We start from the raw sequence: 17744 nt of genomic DNA, 5'->3' as shown, positions 1-17744 counted from the left end.
TTTAAGGTTCAAGATTTATCCTTGAAAATATGATTTTCTAAATTCGCCCCTTATTCCGCAATCTTTGGGCGTCCATGTGATGGATCTCTCAACCCTTCAGCAACTTCAATGCCCAAGAAATACCGAAGGTCTCCCAAGTCTTTGATTTCAAATTCAGAATTGAGAAACCCTTTTAGTTTCCTGGCCTCTTCACTGTCATCATCCGTGACCACAATATCATCAACATAAACAATCAAGAAGGTCACCTGAGTGTTAGTTCTCTTCAGGAACAATGTATGATCAGATTGTGTTTGAGTATAGCCAAAGGAGACAAGCAGCCCGAAATCTCTCAAACCAAGCCTAGGGAGATTGTTTGAGTCCATAAATGGATTTGTGTAGTTTACACACCTTGCCTTTCATTTCTTTCCCATACACCCTTGGAGGTAGAGACATATAGACTTCTTCATGTAGATCTACATTCAAGAAAGCATTTTTAACATCAAACTGGTATAGGGGCCAGTCAAAGGTAGCTGTTAGAGAAAGCAAAACCCGAACTGAAGTCATCTTAACTATAGGGGCAAAGGTCTCAAGATAGTCAATCATACATTTGGGTGTAACCCTTGGCAACCAACCTAGCCTTATACTTTTCAACCGAGCCATCGGAGTGATATTTAATGGTAAACACCCATTTACACCCCACTGGTTCCTTCCCTTCCGGCAAGCCCACAATATCCCAGGTATGGTTCTTATGTAATGCTTCAAGTTCAGTCATCATAGCATCCCTCCATTCAGGTTGAGATAATGCTTCCGGTACAGACTTGGGTATCACATGGGAAGAAACAAAAGCAAGAAAGGAGTAGTAGGAAGGAGAGAGAAGGCTATAAGATAAATGTTTGTAGATGCAATGGGCTGTACACTTCTGCTTGCCCTTGCGAAGAGCAATAGGAAGGTCAAGATCGGGGACGGTCGAAGGTGGGTCGATAGAGGGCTAACCTGTTTCCTCAGGAACTATGGGAATGGAAAGATGCTCTTCTGAAGGAGTGGAAACAACCTGCATATGTCTGAATCGCCACCTTTGGTAACACCTTTGGAGAGTAAGAGTAGAAGCAAGAGGAGGAGTAGGGGTATCAAGGGTGGGTCCAGTGGAAGAGGTGGACACCCCATGATCAGATTCACAAGGGATGGGAAGAGGAACAGCTGGAGACATAGCAAAGGGTTCATCAGATTTCTCCCCCTCAGGAGGAATACTAAAGAAGGGAGTCAACTCTGCAAAGGTGACATCCCGAGATACAAAGCGGGTGCCACGAACTGGATTAAAACAACAATAACCCTTTTGTGTAAAGGCATATCCCAGAAATACACACTTATGAGCCTTAGGTTCAAATTTATGCCTTTGGTGACTATGAATATGCACATAACAAGTACAACCAAATACACGAAGAGGGAGAGTAAAGAGATCCTCATCCGGGAAGAGAAGACTGAAGGGGGTTTTAAAGCCAAGGACCCTGGAGGGCATACGGTTGATTAGGTAGCAATATGAACAACATCTCCCCAAAACTTTACAGGAACATGGGATGCAAATAAAAGGGATCTGTCAACCTCAACCACATGTTTGTTCTTTCTTTCCGCCACCCCATTTTGTTGTGGAGTGTAGGAACAAGAACTTTGATGAATAACCCCAAAAATTTCAAGATAGGTGGAGAGGGTTCTCTCAAAATACTCCTTGGCATTGTTAGAATGGAATATTTTGAGTATTAAACTGGGTGAGGATGAGTTCATGAAAATTTTTCACAATAGCGGGTACTTCATCCCGAGATTTCATGAGATAAACCCAAGTATAACGAGAATAATCATCAATAAAAAGGATAAAAAACCTGTAGCCCCCCATGGTTGGCATGTGATATGGCCCCCACACATCAGAGTGAACAATATGGAAAGGAGAAAGGGATCTTTTATTACTGATTGAATAGGAATGTCTACAATGCTTTGCTAGTTCACATGGCTCACAATGAAGACTAGATAAAGACACTCCTTTAAACATATTTGGGAACAGATGACTTAAAGCAGAAAAAGGCAAATGACCGAACCGAAAATGACATAACTAAACTTTGTTAACAGACTCTGACACAACTGACTCGAAAGCAACTCCATGAGGTGGTCCAAAGGCTTGATCTGGTGTGTCCAACAGGTATATCCCGTTCACCTCATGGCCACTCCCAATCGTCCTTTGAGACTGTAGGTCCTGGAAAACACAATGAGTGGGAAAGAAGGTTATGCTACAGTTCATGGACTTTGTTAAGCTACTAACAGATAAAAGGTTTGTGTTAAGCTTAGGAACATGGAGAACAGAAGATAAGAACAGGGTGTCAGAGGTCTTTATATTTCTTTTACCAGAGATGGGAGCAAGTGACCCATCGGCAAGGGATATTTTCTCTTTCCCAGAGAAGAGATGATATGAACAAAAAAGGTTAGATAGGCTGGTCATATGGTCTGATGCACCGGAATCTATAATCCAGGGGATTTTATGATTACCTGAGATTGAAGCATGATTTGCTGAGGCATATGTACCTGAGTGAGCAAAAGCCGATGAAGAGGATGTACTATTGGAAGGGTGGGCTGAAGAAATTGTAGCTTCCAAGTGATTTAGGAGCCTCCCATACTTCTCAAAGTCTAACTTCATTGCAACCAACTGCTCAACGGTTGGTTTTTCCTCATTCTCCTTACTTCCCCCTTCAGGTACTGTAGCAACATTAGCAGTCTTGGGTTTTCCCACTTGACTGCCCTTCTTAGGGTTCTTAAACCTCTCAGGGAGTAATCCAGGATGAAGTTTCCAGCAGGTGTCCTTGGTATGCCGTGGTTTCTTGCAATATTCACACACTTTCTCCTTTTTTTCAGTAGGTCCCTTAGATTTCATTCCCGCATGTGCAAGGTGTTTTGTAGGTGGACTCTGCAACTGAACTTGTCATCTACTTTCCTCACTACCTATCATGGCATATGCCTGTGATAGAGTAACCTCATCTCTGGCCAAAATATTTTGTCTGATAATATCAAACTCAGGGTTGAGTCCAGTGAGAAACTCGAACACCCTATTTCTCTCCACCAGCTTTTTGTACATTTCAGCATCCTTTTTACTCTCTCATATCACAGTTTCCATAACATCAATTTCCTGCCATAGGGATTTTAGTATAGAGTAGTAGATTGCTACACTCTTCTCCCCCTGTCTCAGGTTCTTCACATCACTTTTCAATTTGTATGCTCGGGCTACATTCAGTTTCTGTGAATAAGTCTCAGTTACACTGTCCCATATCTCCTTAGCAAAAGACACCCAAAGATAGTGTTGGCTTATATGAGGTTGCATAGAGTTAACTAACCATCCTATAACGGTATAGTTCTCTTGCATCCATCTCTCAAATTCAAGGATCTATTTCTTCGGGTTTCACCTTACTGCCTGTGAGATACCCAAGTTTTCCTCTACTACAAACATAAATTTTTATAGACCGTGCCCAGGCAAGATAGTTCGTCCCATCTAGCTTAATCGTGGTAACACCAGTCAAAATGGAATCTACTGGAGCAGGTCCGGAAATCGGCACTTGCTTGAACTCACTTCCGTATGTCTCCATTAATCAAACGTAAATCAAAGAACTGAAAAATTAACTATGCAAACTTACTTGAAGTCAAACCAGAACTAGGGTGCTTGAAAAACTAGGGTTTTGTTCTATCTAGTGGATGAGAGGAAGAGAGAAGATGGTGCCGCACCAACCAGACTAACCCAAACTCTTCCAAACCTGAACCACCCTTCTTTAGCAGTCACAAGACACCTTCCAAGCACAGAGCGCCACACCCAAGCTTCACCTTTCCTGGTAACCTCGAAAATCTCTAGTTGGCTAGGGTTTCGGGCAGCAGCAAAACAGCATCACTTTTTGGCAATATTCGGCCAGAACTTAAATCTCCAAACCCTTCTACCAACTAGGCAAGTGATTCTCTATACTATAGAAAACCTCTCTCTCCATACACTCTTGATTTTAGAGTGTACAGGAACAAAGAAAAGGAAGAAAGAACTGTACCCGCTCTGATACCAAGATGTAAATCAGTCCTCTAATATCAGATTTAAAATCAGTGATTAACAGAACAAACCAGAGCTGAATAATAATGCAAGAGATGTGTATGTCGAAGAGAAGAGGTAAGAGGAGTCAAAAAATGATACACCCCTCTACTCTAACCCTATTTATTAATCTCTAAAAATTAATGACGACAAGTATGCCCTTAAGTGGGTGGCCAGCTTGGCAATTACATAAAGAAAATAAAAACAAGAATAAATAACAGGCCCGTCAACATAAAATAAAAGATAAAAAAGGATATCACACAAGAGGCTGTTAGGGGCCATTCGGCCCAGTCTCTTTACGCTAGGGAGAATTTGTTCTGGGATCAATTGTAATTTGTTATTGTTGATTAGGGAAGGTGACACTTTACACCTTATCATGGATTTGTTATTCATGGTTATGTGTCTGTTCCCCTGGATAATTTTTATATTGTCAAATTGTAATTATATGTTAGAAAATTGCTAATTAACTGCTTTTTTATTATCCGTACAAGATTGATTCTATGCTTACATGCATTAGGTGGCATAAATTCCCTGTTAACTTGGTTTTTATTGATTAAACTCTAATTTCATTTCTAATTTTTATTGAAGTGGTTTTGCTACTGATAATATCATAAAAGCACTTCAAGGGGAGCGTGTTGGTACCCTCTTTCATCAGGATGCACATTTATGGACTCCACTCAAAGAAGTTGGTGCATGTGACATGGCAGTTGCAGCAAGGGATTGTTCTAGACGACTTCAGGTAATGGAGATGTTCTAGACGACTTCAAGAAAGATCAATATGATAAGAAAATACAGGCTACCCAAGGAGAGGCACGAGCTGGTACCTCTCCTAAACAACAACATTGTAGTACAACAGACTAGAAAACGAAAAATTACAGAGCTGCCCAAAAAAATGGTCCCCTGAGGCCCCTTGCTTAGCTAACCCATCCACTATAGTATTAGCTGTTCTACCCACCCACTGAGAATTAAAAGTCATGTTTCTTGAAAACTAATTAACTTTCCTCAGAAGGTCCCTGTAGCACCAAATAACTGAACCTAGATTTGTTAACCAACCGACAACAACTTTGGAATCTCCTAAAATAAGCAGATTCTGAACTCCTAACTGGTATGCAATCTGAATACCTTGTACAACTGCTAGAAGCTCAGCTCTAAGAGAATCTCCTATACCCACGGGGGCTGAGAATAAGGCTAATATATTGCTGTCTTTATCTCTCAGCACCCCTCCTATCCCTGAAGGACCTGAGTTGACTTGGCTGCTACCATCAAAATTCAACTTTGTCCAGCCTTCGGAAGGAGGCACCCACACAGCTGGTACCCTGTTCTTCTTGGTACTGCTACTAGACACAACTATCTAGTTCCTCCACATGTCATCAAAAGAGAATGTGTGAAAGGAATCCAAAGATCTCAACCAGTGGATTGCCCTAGTTCAAATTACAATCCTTTACAGTCTAAATATTTCTCTCCTTCTCTTGGAACAACCTTGCATTTCTTTCTTCCGAAATTGTCCACAAAGCAGCAGCTCTAATGCACCTCCACATTGTTTTACCAGCTCTTGTGGGCCACACAAAGGAGGGATCAAAGAGCTGATCTACAGCTGTAGTCAAATTTCACTTGCACAAAGATCCAATCCCAAATAGTAGCAGAAAAAGAAGGTTAAAAGTAAGTGGGAACAACCCTCACCATTAGCCTTGCAAAGTACACACTAGTTAGGAGACAGACACATGGAAAGCCTTCTCTTCTGCAAGCAGTCCAAAATGTTAATCTTCCTATAGAACACCTCCCAGCAGAAAATAATGATTTTAGGAGGACTGGAGGAACAGGTCTAGACCAGATCTCCTTAGCTGGAAAACCAACTATCCCGGGGAAAAGCAAAGGGACTTAAAGAAAGCTCCTTGAACCCTTGATTTCCCGACTTTCTCATGTCCTCTAGACACTCATTTGCTATTAGGATCTGATCCATTATTTGTCTCCCCTGAACGAAAGCTCCTTGAGCTTGACTAATGACAGAGGGCAGCACTACTTTAATCCTCAAAGATAACACTTTAACCAAGACTTTGTAAACACCAGTCACCAAGCTGATTGGCCTAGAGTCCTTAGGATTTTTTGCTTCTTTCTTCTTAGGGACTAGGGCAATGATGGTAGCATTAAGTCATTAACTCCAGGGCTTACTTTGTTATTGTCCTCAAATTCCTTAAACAGATCACAAAGGTCTTCTTTTAACACATCCCGACAGTCTTAATAAAAAGCCATAGTGAAACCATCTGGCCCGGGTGCTTTGGATCTGTCCATTGTAAACACTGCATGCCTACTTTCCTCTTCTTCAAAACTTCTCTCTAGCCAATTTGCTTGCTCTTCAGACAGCCTGAGCCATCTAATCCTTCCAGCCTTAATCTATTATTCAACGGCTTCCCAACAACTGATTTGAAATGATCTACAAACACTTTGGCTATCTCATCTTGGTTTGTAACTTCCTAAAACACTTATGCCTTTCGTCTGCAATTTTTGGTGTTGTGTACCTCTGTAACTGTATAATTCATGGTGATCCATTTTTTGTTTGTTCACAAGAGCAAGCTATTATTATAGCTCAAGTGTAAATTCTGCAAATGTTTTATGTGCAGGGTCTGACTTCACAAGATAGAAGGAAAATTTTACTTGACATAGCCGATGCCTTGGAAGCAAATGAAAACTTAATTAAGGTTGAAAATGAAGCTGATGTTGCTGCTGCACAGCAGGCTGGATATGAAAAGTCGTTGATATCTCGATTAGCTTTGAAGGCTGGGAAGGTAAGGCAGATAATATTCAACTTTCTTTTCTTTTTGCTTAGTTTGTCTTCATTTACCACTCTTTGGTTTTTGTCCTTCTGGTTTTATTTCCAAAGATGCATGTGCGTACATGCTCTTATGATGTACTTTGTTTCTTAGAAAGCATTTCCATGCTGTGCAGTTTTATTATGAAAGCATGGGTTCATTTTTTGAATCCAGTGCATTGCATTTTACAGATCTCTAGCCTTGCAAAATCAATTCGTGTACTTGCTAACATGGATGATCCAATTGGTCAAGTTTTAAAGAAAACTGAGGTAAGGAGAATTTGCCTGTATATACTGATTGGTAACTTTTCACAATTTATTGATTTAAAAAAGAATTATTTATGTCCATACCCACCGAAGTTTAGTCTGGTTAGAACTACCTAACCTACATTTTCTATTTACATTACAATTTTCTAATATTCCTCCTGCAAGCTTATGTTGTGCCTGGATATGGATCTGATATGACATTTGCACCTGAAATGAATTATATGAATGAAGTTTTTGATGACATACTTGCAAACTGTGGTCAAAGAATGAAGTAGTCATCAATTAATCAACCAATTATATGTTTAGGCATTTAGTATTTTCGCACACCAAATAATGCTTTTTACTAGTGGTAGTAGTTTTTCAAATTTTATATCATATGTGCATCAATAATCTAGTACTCTTAAAGCACTATCAACTTTGGAATAACTTATGACTGCCAGAAGATGGCGTTTGAAGGACATGAAAGTTTCTCACCAGCTGGTAAGTGGAGAGAAGTGTTGAGAATAGAACGAAAGGAATTGTTGCTGGAGGAGACTTTTTACCAAAAGAAGCTTACGATTAAGATAAGAGAAGGAAAGAAAGGAACAGTTCTGTTAGTGGGAGATGCCGTTCCGTGGTTTCAGAGTTTCCTAGATGGTGCCACTGGCCAGGTGAGTTGGAGTGAAAGGTGGAAAAGTTCGCTAAGGCAGGCAAGGAGACAATACGCAGCTGAGAGAAGGAAGAACTCTAGTGGTTGGTTTGTTACCTTGGAAGAGAAGTTCGACAAAAGGAAGAGACAGATAGTAGTTATCCCTGAAGGTGTTCGGCAGCAGGGATGAACAGCGGTGGCTAATGCTCTACACAGGAGATTAGTCAGTAAGGAATCAAAGGCAGTTAAGGTACAAACAGAGAGAGTAGTTGGCGGACAGAGTAAGAAAGAAGAGATGACAGAAAGAAGAAAGAGACTAGAGAGGCTGGGCTTAGAAGACACAGTGGGAACCCAAGGAAAGCCAACTGTGGTGTTTACTATCCCAGAACCAAGAGTTGCATTGGATGGGGAGAAAGGAAACTGGGAAAAGAAATACATCTTATCTGCGAGAGAGGAGGTGAAGGATTGGAAGGGGCTGCTAGAAGAGGTGACAACGAAGCTTGGTTTGAACCAGATGGTCATCCTTATTCCTTTCAACGATAGGAAAGCAGTCCTTGATGTGGGTGAGTTGTTGATGGATTTCACTATGTTGGAAACGAGTGAAGGTCCTATAAGAATTGAAAACTGGTGTCCTCTTTCAAATGAGGTTGCTGCTGTAGATGGAAGCTTTAAACTGAAGCTGCTGGGTTTACCCTTTCATCTTTGGCAAAAATCAACCTTGGAGAATCTGATGCAGGCGATGGATGGTGTTCTTCTGTCGTATAAGACCACAGATTTGAGGGCAGCACACTTGAAAGTTGCTGGAATGAAGCCTGAGGAAGTTCCAAGGGTAGTACAAATATGTGCAGAAGACTATTGGTTTAAAGTCTGGGTGAGTTCGGAAGTTGAAATGTTGCAGTGGCTGGGGAGGTCAAAGCTTGAGGGAGATGATGACGTGGCAAGATGGGTTACAGTTGGCAGGTTTGAGCAAAGGAAGTTTGGAGATTTGGCAGCTGCAGGAGTGAAGGTTTCTCTGAATGAGGAAGCTGAAAACTTGAAGGCCAAAAGCAAAGAGGCTTTTGTGGAAAAGTTTTCAAATTTTTTTGAAAACCAAAACAACTCTACCGCTGTTTTGTCCTATGCGGACTTGGTCAAAGGGGTAACCAGGTCAGACCAGGGAGGGGGGTTCGGCCCAAGACTAAGTTCGAGCTACGCACTACACTCTCTGAACCATCTGGTTCATTTCCGGGTCGGGTGGTTCTCACCGAGCTTAAGGGCCCAAGACTAGTGAGTCGAATCTCTACTTAGCTGTTGATAGACAAGAATATGGGTCTATCTTCTTCTTCACATGGCTCGATCCCTGGGAACCAAATTTTTTCTTCAGGTAACCAGAGCTCATCGAAGAGGAAGCTGGGCTGGTTACCGGTGACAAAACACAGAGAAGGTGACCAGGACAGATCAGAACGAGAAAGGCCAAACCCGAGGTACTCCAGGGGGAGTAAGGAAGACTGTGAAGACGAGGACGGTGGATGGGTAAGTTGCAACAGTTCAGAGGAGATGTGAAACTCAGATGTTGAAGCTAAAATTCAGTGGGAAGATCATCAAGGAGAGTTGGAAGATGCCTTGAATATTGATATCCTTTTCTCAGAGCACGTTGTAGAGGATCCTTTCTTGCATAAATCCTCCACTAGGTGCGAAGGGCTGAATGTTGTCGAGCATGCCTTAGAAGCTGAGGGGGAAAATCTAACACCAAGTAAGGGAGAACCAATCCAGAAGAGTAACTTAAGACAAGGGACCTGCAAGAGGACTTCGGCTACTCATCATAATTCGAGGAGAGATGGCACAAACGAGGATGAACGATAGAGCTTTGGAGGTACGAACAAGGGTGAAGTTAGCCTAGGTGCCGACCAGAGAAGCCCTACACGAAGAATGAATGGGCTTATCCAGTTGGATGTCTCTTCTCCTTCTCCTTCAGTTCCAGGTATGGCCGTGGTTTCGATTTTAGATACTAATGTTTGCTCTGCCTGTGATGTTTGTCTTTTAGATCCCAGCTATGCCCCTTTGCTGAATACCCAAGGTCCAGAGGCTGATACTGAGGAGGTTGGGGAGTTACAGGAGGGGGGTGAGAAGGTGGGGAGGGTGGGGAGAGCAGATCCAAATGAATTAACCAAAGGGGAAACTAAGGAGGACAATGGTAAGATGGAGAAGGAGAAGGAGGGGAATAGGAGAAGTGAGGTAGGGGGGGGGGGGGAAGGACAAGAAGGGAGAGGAAGAAGTGGAGTCATTAGATGAATTTGTAGAAAAGTTAGGTTGTAAGGTGAGAAACCTAAATGAGCTGAAAGGGTATTTACTTGCTGAAAAAGATGGTGGGAATGGGAGGAAGAGAAGGCTAGGCAAAGTTGAGAAATTAAAGTTGGAAGTGGATGTGAGCACAGAGGCTAGAGTGAGGAAAGGGAGGGGAAGAAAATGAGGTTACTAGAAGGAAAGGGAATGGGGCTAGGCAGAGCTGTGGAAGGAATGAAGATTTTAAGTTGGAATGTGAGAGGATTGGGGGGTGTAAGAAAAAGAGCCTTAATAAAGGAAGTTTTAAAGAAAGAAAATCTATAAATTGTTTTAATTCAGGAATCTAAACTTATGACTTTTGACAAAAGGTGGGCTAGAAGTGTGTGGAGAGTGAATAGACTGAGGTGGGTTATGAGCCCCTCCTGGGGCTCATTTGGAGGGTTAATTACTTTGTGGAAGGATGAAGTAGTGGAGGGAGTGGAAGAATTAGTGGGAAGGTTCTTAATTTCTGTCAAATTTAAGTAGGTGTTAGATGGATTTGAGTGGGTCCTTACCAATGTATATGGTCCCAATGATTACAAACAAAGGAAGGAGCTTTGGGAGGAACTGGGAGATATTAGAGGTCTGTAGGAGGGGTCGTGTTGTGTCAGAGGGGATTTCAATGTGATAAGGTTCATTGAAGAGAGCAATAAGGTGAGAAAAAGGAACACTACCAGTATGAGGAAGTTCAATGAGTTCATTAATGCTTTTGAGTTAAAGGAATTGGACCTTTCTCACAATAGCTTCACTTGGTCTAATCTCCAAGCTGAACCTATCTGCTCCAAATTAGATAGATTCTTGTTCAACACAAACTGGGAGGAGAATTGGGGAGATCTGGTGTCAAGGGCTCTACCCAGAGTTACTTTTGATCATTGACCAATAATGATTGGTAAGTCTGATATTGGTGGTAGTGGGCCCTCTCCCTTTAGGTTTGAAAATATGTGGCTACTTCACCCGGAATTCAAAGACAGTGAAAACTTTGTGGAATGAAAGTAACCCCAAAGTCAACTGGGAAGGGATGAAATTCCATTTGAAGTTGAAAGAGCTCAAGGTCAAAATTAAGGAATGGAATTCTCTCCACTTTGGTAGGCTAGAATAGAAGAAGTAGCAGTTGATAAGTAAAATAGAGGAGTTAGATGCTAAGGAAGAAAGAGGATGTTTTGGGGACCGAGATAAAGAAATGAGGTGGGAGTTAAAGAAGAGCCTAGAGGACATAATCTTCAAAGAAGAAGTAAGTTGGAGACAAAAATCTAGACACAAATGGGTGAAGGAAGGAGATAGGAATACAAAATTTTTCCATGCTAGCCAATGGCAGAAGAAAGAAGAACACCATATCTAAGCTGGTTGTTGATGGGACAGTTTTAACACAACAACAAGAGATTGTCGGGGCTTTTGTGGAACACTTTAAATCCATCTTTAGAAAGCCTCTACAGAAGAGATTAAGGATTGAAGGGTTGGATTGACCTAAGCTCCCTAATGAGTTGATGTTGTGGCTGGAAAGAGAGTTTGACTTGGAAGAAATCAAAGAAGCCATTTTCTCTATGGATAGATCCAAAGCCCCGGGCCCTGATGGCTTCACGATGGCCTTTTATCAAGATTGTTGGGAGATAATTAAGGCTGACATTCAAGCAGTGTTCTTGGAATTCTTTGAATAAGGTGTGATAAACCCAGGCCTGAATTCTACTTTTATTGCTTTAATACCGAAGAAGGTTGGGGCTTCTCATCCTAAAGAGTTCAGACCCATCAGTTTGGTTAACAACCTCTACAAGTTCATTGCTAAAGTGTTATCTAGAAGAATTAGAGAGGTGCTCCCCTCGATCATCTCCCATAACCAAGGTGCCTTCGTGACAAATAGACAAATTGTGGACCAAATCTTAATTGCAAATGAGAGTGTGGAAGACTGCAGAAGTAGAGGTGAGAAAGGGCTAGTGTGTAAGTTGGACTTGTAGAAGGCATATCTAGTTGATTGGTCTCTGTTGTTGGAAGTGCTAGAGTCTTGTGGTTTTGGTCCAAGGTGGTGCAAGTGGATTAAAGGGTGCATTAGGACTTGCCATTATTCTATGTTAGTAAATGGCAAGGTGGTGGATCACTTTCCAGCTGTGTGGGGTATTAAGCAAGGGGGCCCTCTCTCCCTTTTCTCTTTACCCTAATTGCTGAAGTGCTAGGGAGGCTTATTGAGAGGGCAGACTCCAGAAATTTTATAAGTGGTTGGAGAGTGGGGAGGGATAGGGTTCCGGTCACTCACCTATAATTTGCAGATGACACAATTCTATTTTGTGATGGAGAGGAGATTAGCTGGGTGTGCAATATGAAGATGGCGATTAGGGTGTTTGAACAAATGACCAACCTCAAGGTAAATCTGGGTAAGAGTTAGTTGTGTGATTGGTATTAATATGAGTGAGGGAGAGGTGGAGGAAAGGGCTCGAGTGTTAGGATGTGAGATAGCTCATTGGCCACTGAAGTACTTAGGGCTTCCTTTGGGAGACAATCCTAGAAAAAGGAGCTTTTGGAATCCGGTGATTGATAGGTTCATTAAAAGGCTAGCTTCCTGGAAGAAGAACTACTTGTCTCTGGGGGGCAGGATAACACTGATTAAGTCAACTTTGGCAAACCTTCCAGTATATTTCTTGTTGGTGTTCAGAATCCCAGAAGGAGTTTGTAGGGAGTTGGAAAAATTAATGAGGGACTTTTTATGGGAACCTGGGGAGGAGAGAAAGGACCATAGAGTTAGGTGGGATCTAGTTACAAGACTTAAAAGTGAAGGGGGACTGGGGCTGGGAAATCTGCAGAAGAAGAATGAAGCTCTTTTAGGGAAATGGTTATGGAGATGGTCCAAAGAAAAGAAAAATTGTGGGCTAAAATAATCCTAAGTATTCATGGGCAAGAGGCAGATGGCTGGGATCTGGGGCTATCATCTAGGGCTTCAAGAGCCTCCCCTTGGAAGTCGATTCATGCTGTCCTGCAGTCTTTTATTCCATTTATCAGGTACGATCTTGGTTCTGGTTTGTCTGTACTTTTTTGGGAACACACTTGGGTGGGGGATTTTCCCTTGAAAGAGCAGTTTCCCTCTTTGTTTGCTTTGTCTGGGTTTAAAAATGAACCAGTAGCAACATTTGCTAACTTGTCTAATTCCGCTACCGATTGGAACTTGGGTCTCAGAAGGGCTTTCAAGGATTCTGAGTTAGAACCCATTTTGAATCTGCTTAAAATCTTGGATGAAGTAGTCCTTGAACCTTCCATTGTGGACTCCAAGGTGTGGTCTCTTGTTCCCTCGGGTATCTTCTCTTGCTCCTCCTTCTTCAAAGCATTGACATAGTCTAGTTCGTTACCTGGGCCTCCTTTTCTAGTTTGGGAAGTTTGGGGTAGCCCCATCCCTCCTAGGGTAGGTGCTTTTTGCTGGGAAGCAATCCTAGAAAAGTGTAACACTTGTGACCTACTTCAAAAGAAAAGGCCTAATTGGTGTTTATCCCCACACTGGTGCATCTTATGTAAGAAGAATGGTGAAAGCTGTTATCACTTGCTTGTCTCTTGCTCTTTTGTTTCAGATATTTGGTGTTGGTTCTTTTCTTTATTTGGTTGCAGGTGGCCCTCCCCTTCAAGTGTGCAAAGCTTGTTTAGCTCCACTCCAGTGAGGGGTCTAAAGAAGAGAGGTAAAATTTTGTGGAGATGCGCTAGAGCTGCTGTTTGCTGGATGGTCTGGAAGAAAGAAATCAAAGATTATTTCATGAAGAAGAAAAAAGTAGGGAAGCCCTCATAGAACTTGTATATGTTAGGGTGGCTCATTGGGTCAAGTCTTTGAAGCTTTTTGAAGCCTATTCAGTAGGAGACATCATTAGAAACTGGGAAGAAGTGGCTCGGTCAGCTCCTATGTCTAGTGATATCAGACCTGTTTGGACTCCACCAGACTTGGGTTTCATCAAATTGAACTTTGATGGTAGTAGTGAAGGAAATCCAGGCCCTTCAGGCATAGGTGGTATTTTCAGGAACGAAGAAGGGGAAATTATTGCTATGTTCTCAGGACCTATAGGCTGGGGGGATTCTCTGAGAGCTGAAATCCTAGCAGTTGTAGGAGTCAAAAGGGATAAGCGGTTGAATATTAGCAAGTTGCTGGTGGAAGGTGATTCCCAACTGACTGTTAGATGGTTGCAGATGGAAGAGTCCAGCATGTGGAAGTTCTCAAATGAAAGAAAGAAAATCAAGCAACTAACTCAGAACATGACCATAAGGTTTCAATGGGCTAAGAGGACACCAACTCCATGGCTGACTCCTTGGCTAAACAGGGGATGGGAAGATCTAATTTGTTTTGGGCTATTCTGTAATATGTTTTTTCAGGTTTGAAAGGGAGGGTTAAGACATTTTACCCCTCCTTGCTGGTTGTATCTTACTTATCTCTTTTAATAAAAGTGCTGTTATTGATAAAAAAAAAAATTATATCATATGTTTTGTTTCACTACTAGTCACCAGTCACCACCACAGCACCTTGGTTACACTGGTTATACTTTAAGATTGGAGGAAGTAATGTGAAGCAGGTCATCTTCTGATCTTCCTGGAAGAATTTATAATATGTTAATAAAGTTTTTGGGCTAGTAGTGAATATGTACCATGTAGAATATCATGATATAATTTTTTTCATCTGTCGATCATTCCAAAAGTTCTAATGACTACCTTTTCATCCAGCTTGCCGATGGGATGATCTTAGAGAAGACATCAAGTCCCTTGGGTGTTCTCCTGATCGTTTTTGAGTCTCGACCTGATGCCCTAGTTCAGGTGAAAAAGCAAGATGACATTATCTCTTTCTGATAAAGATGGTTGAGATGGGTATAGCTGATTTATTCTTGTTATGTTTGTTTATGCTGGTAGTTTTTCCATCCCATCTGACAATGTCTATGCATTTGTTTTGCTTATGGTAGTCATTCACTTCCCTTAAGCTCTAAACAACCCTGGAAGGGAACATTTTGCTTCGTTTCTTCATTCCAGTCTGCAAAGTACTTCTGTATAACCTTTCTTCTATCCAATCCTTGCAATCTAGAGATTGTTTGGGGTGGGTAGTGCCAATCAAGCAACCTGCAGAATTAGAGAAAAGAGAGGGAAAATGAGGAGATGCTCTTACTGGTTATTGGATAGACTGGAAGGGTGCTAATCACTGGTTTTGTGGATTTGTGCTTTGGTGATCTAGTAGATTACTGGCTGCAAGTCATCTCTGATATATTTGTAATATGGTGGTATCCTTGCATTTGACATATTCAAGTGCCTTTAACGCCTTTGGATATGCATAAAAAAAATGAGAATTCAAACTCAGGTGACCAGAAATCACCAAGACAAAACTGCAAGTGAAAAAAAAAAAAAACCCCTCCTACCATATCCCAATAGCACAGTGACCAAGACAACAATAATCTTACAAGTGGTAGTTGATTATTGGTTAATGATGTTTGAATAATGTCTAAAAAACACTTCCATCTTCAGTGTTGTTATCAAATGTAGAGCTTTTCCTGAAAGAAAAGTACAGGTTCCGGTTTTAGGTGCAAGCATCTGAATTAAGAAGTGTTACATTTTGTAACACAGTATTACATGGTTTTAGTTGGTGTAAGTAATAGATGTCTTTTTGAACGGAAACACCACAATGTGAAAGCTATTGGCATAAACCAAATTTCATATTTTTTTTTCCTGGGCTTTATTAACTCTTAGCTTCTGACATTGTACAACAGATAGCTTCATTAGCAATTCGTAGTGGAAATGGACTTCTCCTGAAGGGAGGGAAAGAAGCCAAGCGATCAAATGCAATCTTGCACAAGGTTTGGTTTCTCAATATTAGGCATAATTTGGGGATTGTTACGAAGTCTAAATCAGCTGCTTTCCCTTGGTTATTCTATAATTATTTCTTATATTTTTAAGGTTATTACTGAGGCTATCCCAGATACTGTTGGTGAAAAGCTTATTGGACTCGTGACTTCAAGAGAGGAGATACCTGATCTGCTCAAGGTGAGCCCTAGGATCAGGAAATTTTAGAATTTATGCCAACTGTTATATATAGTGATTAAAATTTAAACTCTGTTTTCATTCTTCAGCTTGATGATGTGATAGATCTTGTGATCCCAAGAGGCAGCAATAAACTTGTTTCTCAAATTAAGAGTTCAACCAAAATTCCTGTTCTTGGTCATGCAGGTAAGACATAACATCACAAGGATATTATTTATTAATATATTTTTCCTGCACACAAGTTTGAAATTTACATATGATGCAATTGCTGCACAAATTTGACTAAAAACTGGGACATGCTAGTAAAGTTGCAATTTTTCTGTCCAGATGGAATTTGCCATGTTTATGTTGATAAGTCAGCTAATATGGATATGGCAAAGAAAATTGTGTTAGATGCGAAGATAGATTATCCTGCAGCCTGTAATGCGATGGTAATTCCTGGTCACAGTTGTACATGATTGAAAAGCCTGTATATTGATACTCTTTCCAATAGACAGTTTAGCACAGAATCTGACTTGTATTAACAGTCATCATCTGCACTATATGATCTTCATCTCTGTATCTACGACTTGCTACACTCTCCCATTCTCCTCCTTTTTGTTCTTAGGAAACACTACTTGTGCACAAAGATTTGGTCAAGACTGGTGGGCTTAATGACCTCATTGTTGAGCTTCGCACTGAAGGTATTTTTTCTAATAGAAATTGTTTCCCTTTTACTAAGGGTGGTTTTTTTACTTTGTCTTGCTTTTTTTTTGTACTTTGAAGTAATTACGCTTAAGTAAAATACATCAGTTGACTAATAAATTTGCTCTTATCAAAAGTAAGTTGATAACTTCCTGCCCAGGAATAGTATGCCATATGTTGCACTCAACTTTTGAAGGCCACATATTATGCCTTTGGTTTCACTGACCTTGTGAATGCATTGAGGGTTCTTTTTGCATCCTAGTCATTGGATATGGGTGCTTTCCTTTCATTTCTATAATCCCAGAATGAGCTTCATGTTCAAGCCATAGAGCCCATGGATGGAAAGCAAGAGATGCAAGCCTTTAAGGAAAAACCCTGAACTCTAGAGTAGGAAATCAGGTTTTCTTTTTTGTAATATATATGATGTCATCAAGAGGTTGGCCAAACGTTTGCAGTGGTCTAGAAAGCAGAGCAGGTATTAGAAAATATGCAAGCAATTCCTTTATCTGACATAAAATTTGGGCTTAGTAACATGTTATGCATAACACAAATTTTCACACATATTATGTGAGAATCAACGTAGCTACTATTAATGAAATATTTGTTACTGATCAAGCCATCCTTGTCCACATCAGCCCTTATCCAAGTAGGTCTGGCATTCCTCTAGGATTACATGATGGGATGTGCATTGATTTTAGGAAGTGTTACTTGGAAAATGTATAGAATGTGATTCAGAAAATTCCAAATTAGTTAGCTTATAACAGATATGGCCCTAGATCTAATTGGACTGTGAAAACAGGATTAATTAGCCAGTCCTAATTAGTTAGCTTAGAACTTCATATTAGACAAAGATGACTGTGATGTTCCCAAAAGTTTGCATATGATTTTCGTTATAACTTTTAGCAACATCTGGGCACTCTGAGAAATGTGTCTCAAGGTATTTCTATGATTAATTCATCAAAAAAAGGTATTTCTATTATTAGTTTAGTATAATTTAGCAC

General features: G+C 40.9%; 1 protein-coding gene across 5 annotated transcripts in view; it reads left to right on the top strand.

The window, feature by feature from the left end:
* LOC148849222 (delta-1-pyrroline-5-carboxylate synthase) overlaps positions 1-17744 on the top strand; it is a 53939-nt gene that overhangs the window by 31083 nt on the left and 5112 nt on the right. For all 5 annotated transcript variants that reach the window (XM_088949101.1, XM_088949100.1, XM_088949103.1 and 2 more), the window contains 9 exons: positions 4670-4820; positions 6700-6864; positions 7080-7157; positions 14761-14850; positions 15789-15875; positions 15976-16062; positions 16149-16245; positions 16387-16490; positions 16667-16742. In XM_088949101.1, coding sequence (XP_088805227.1) covers positions 4670-4820; positions 6700-6864; positions 7080-7157; positions 14761-14850; positions 15789-15875; positions 15976-16062; positions 16149-16245; positions 16387-16490; positions 16667-16742 — 935 coding nt within the window. The remainder of the gene's footprint in view (positions 1-4669; positions 4821-6699; positions 6865-7079; positions 7158-14760; positions 14851-15788; positions 15876-15975; positions 16063-16148; positions 16246-16386; positions 16491-16666; positions 16743-17744) is intronic.

This window comes from Nelumbo lutea, chromosome 6 (assembly GCF_056320005.1).
Source record: "Nelumbo lutea isolate HS-2025 chromosome 6, American lotus-T2T, whole genome shotgun sequence".
Classification (NCBI taxonomy): Eukaryota; Viridiplantae; Streptophyta; class Magnoliopsida; order Proteales; family Nelumbonaceae; genus Nelumbo; species Nelumbo lutea.
The sequence above is the reverse complement of the archived record's forward strand: the minus strand, read 5'-3'. Positions and strand labels throughout refer to the sequence as shown.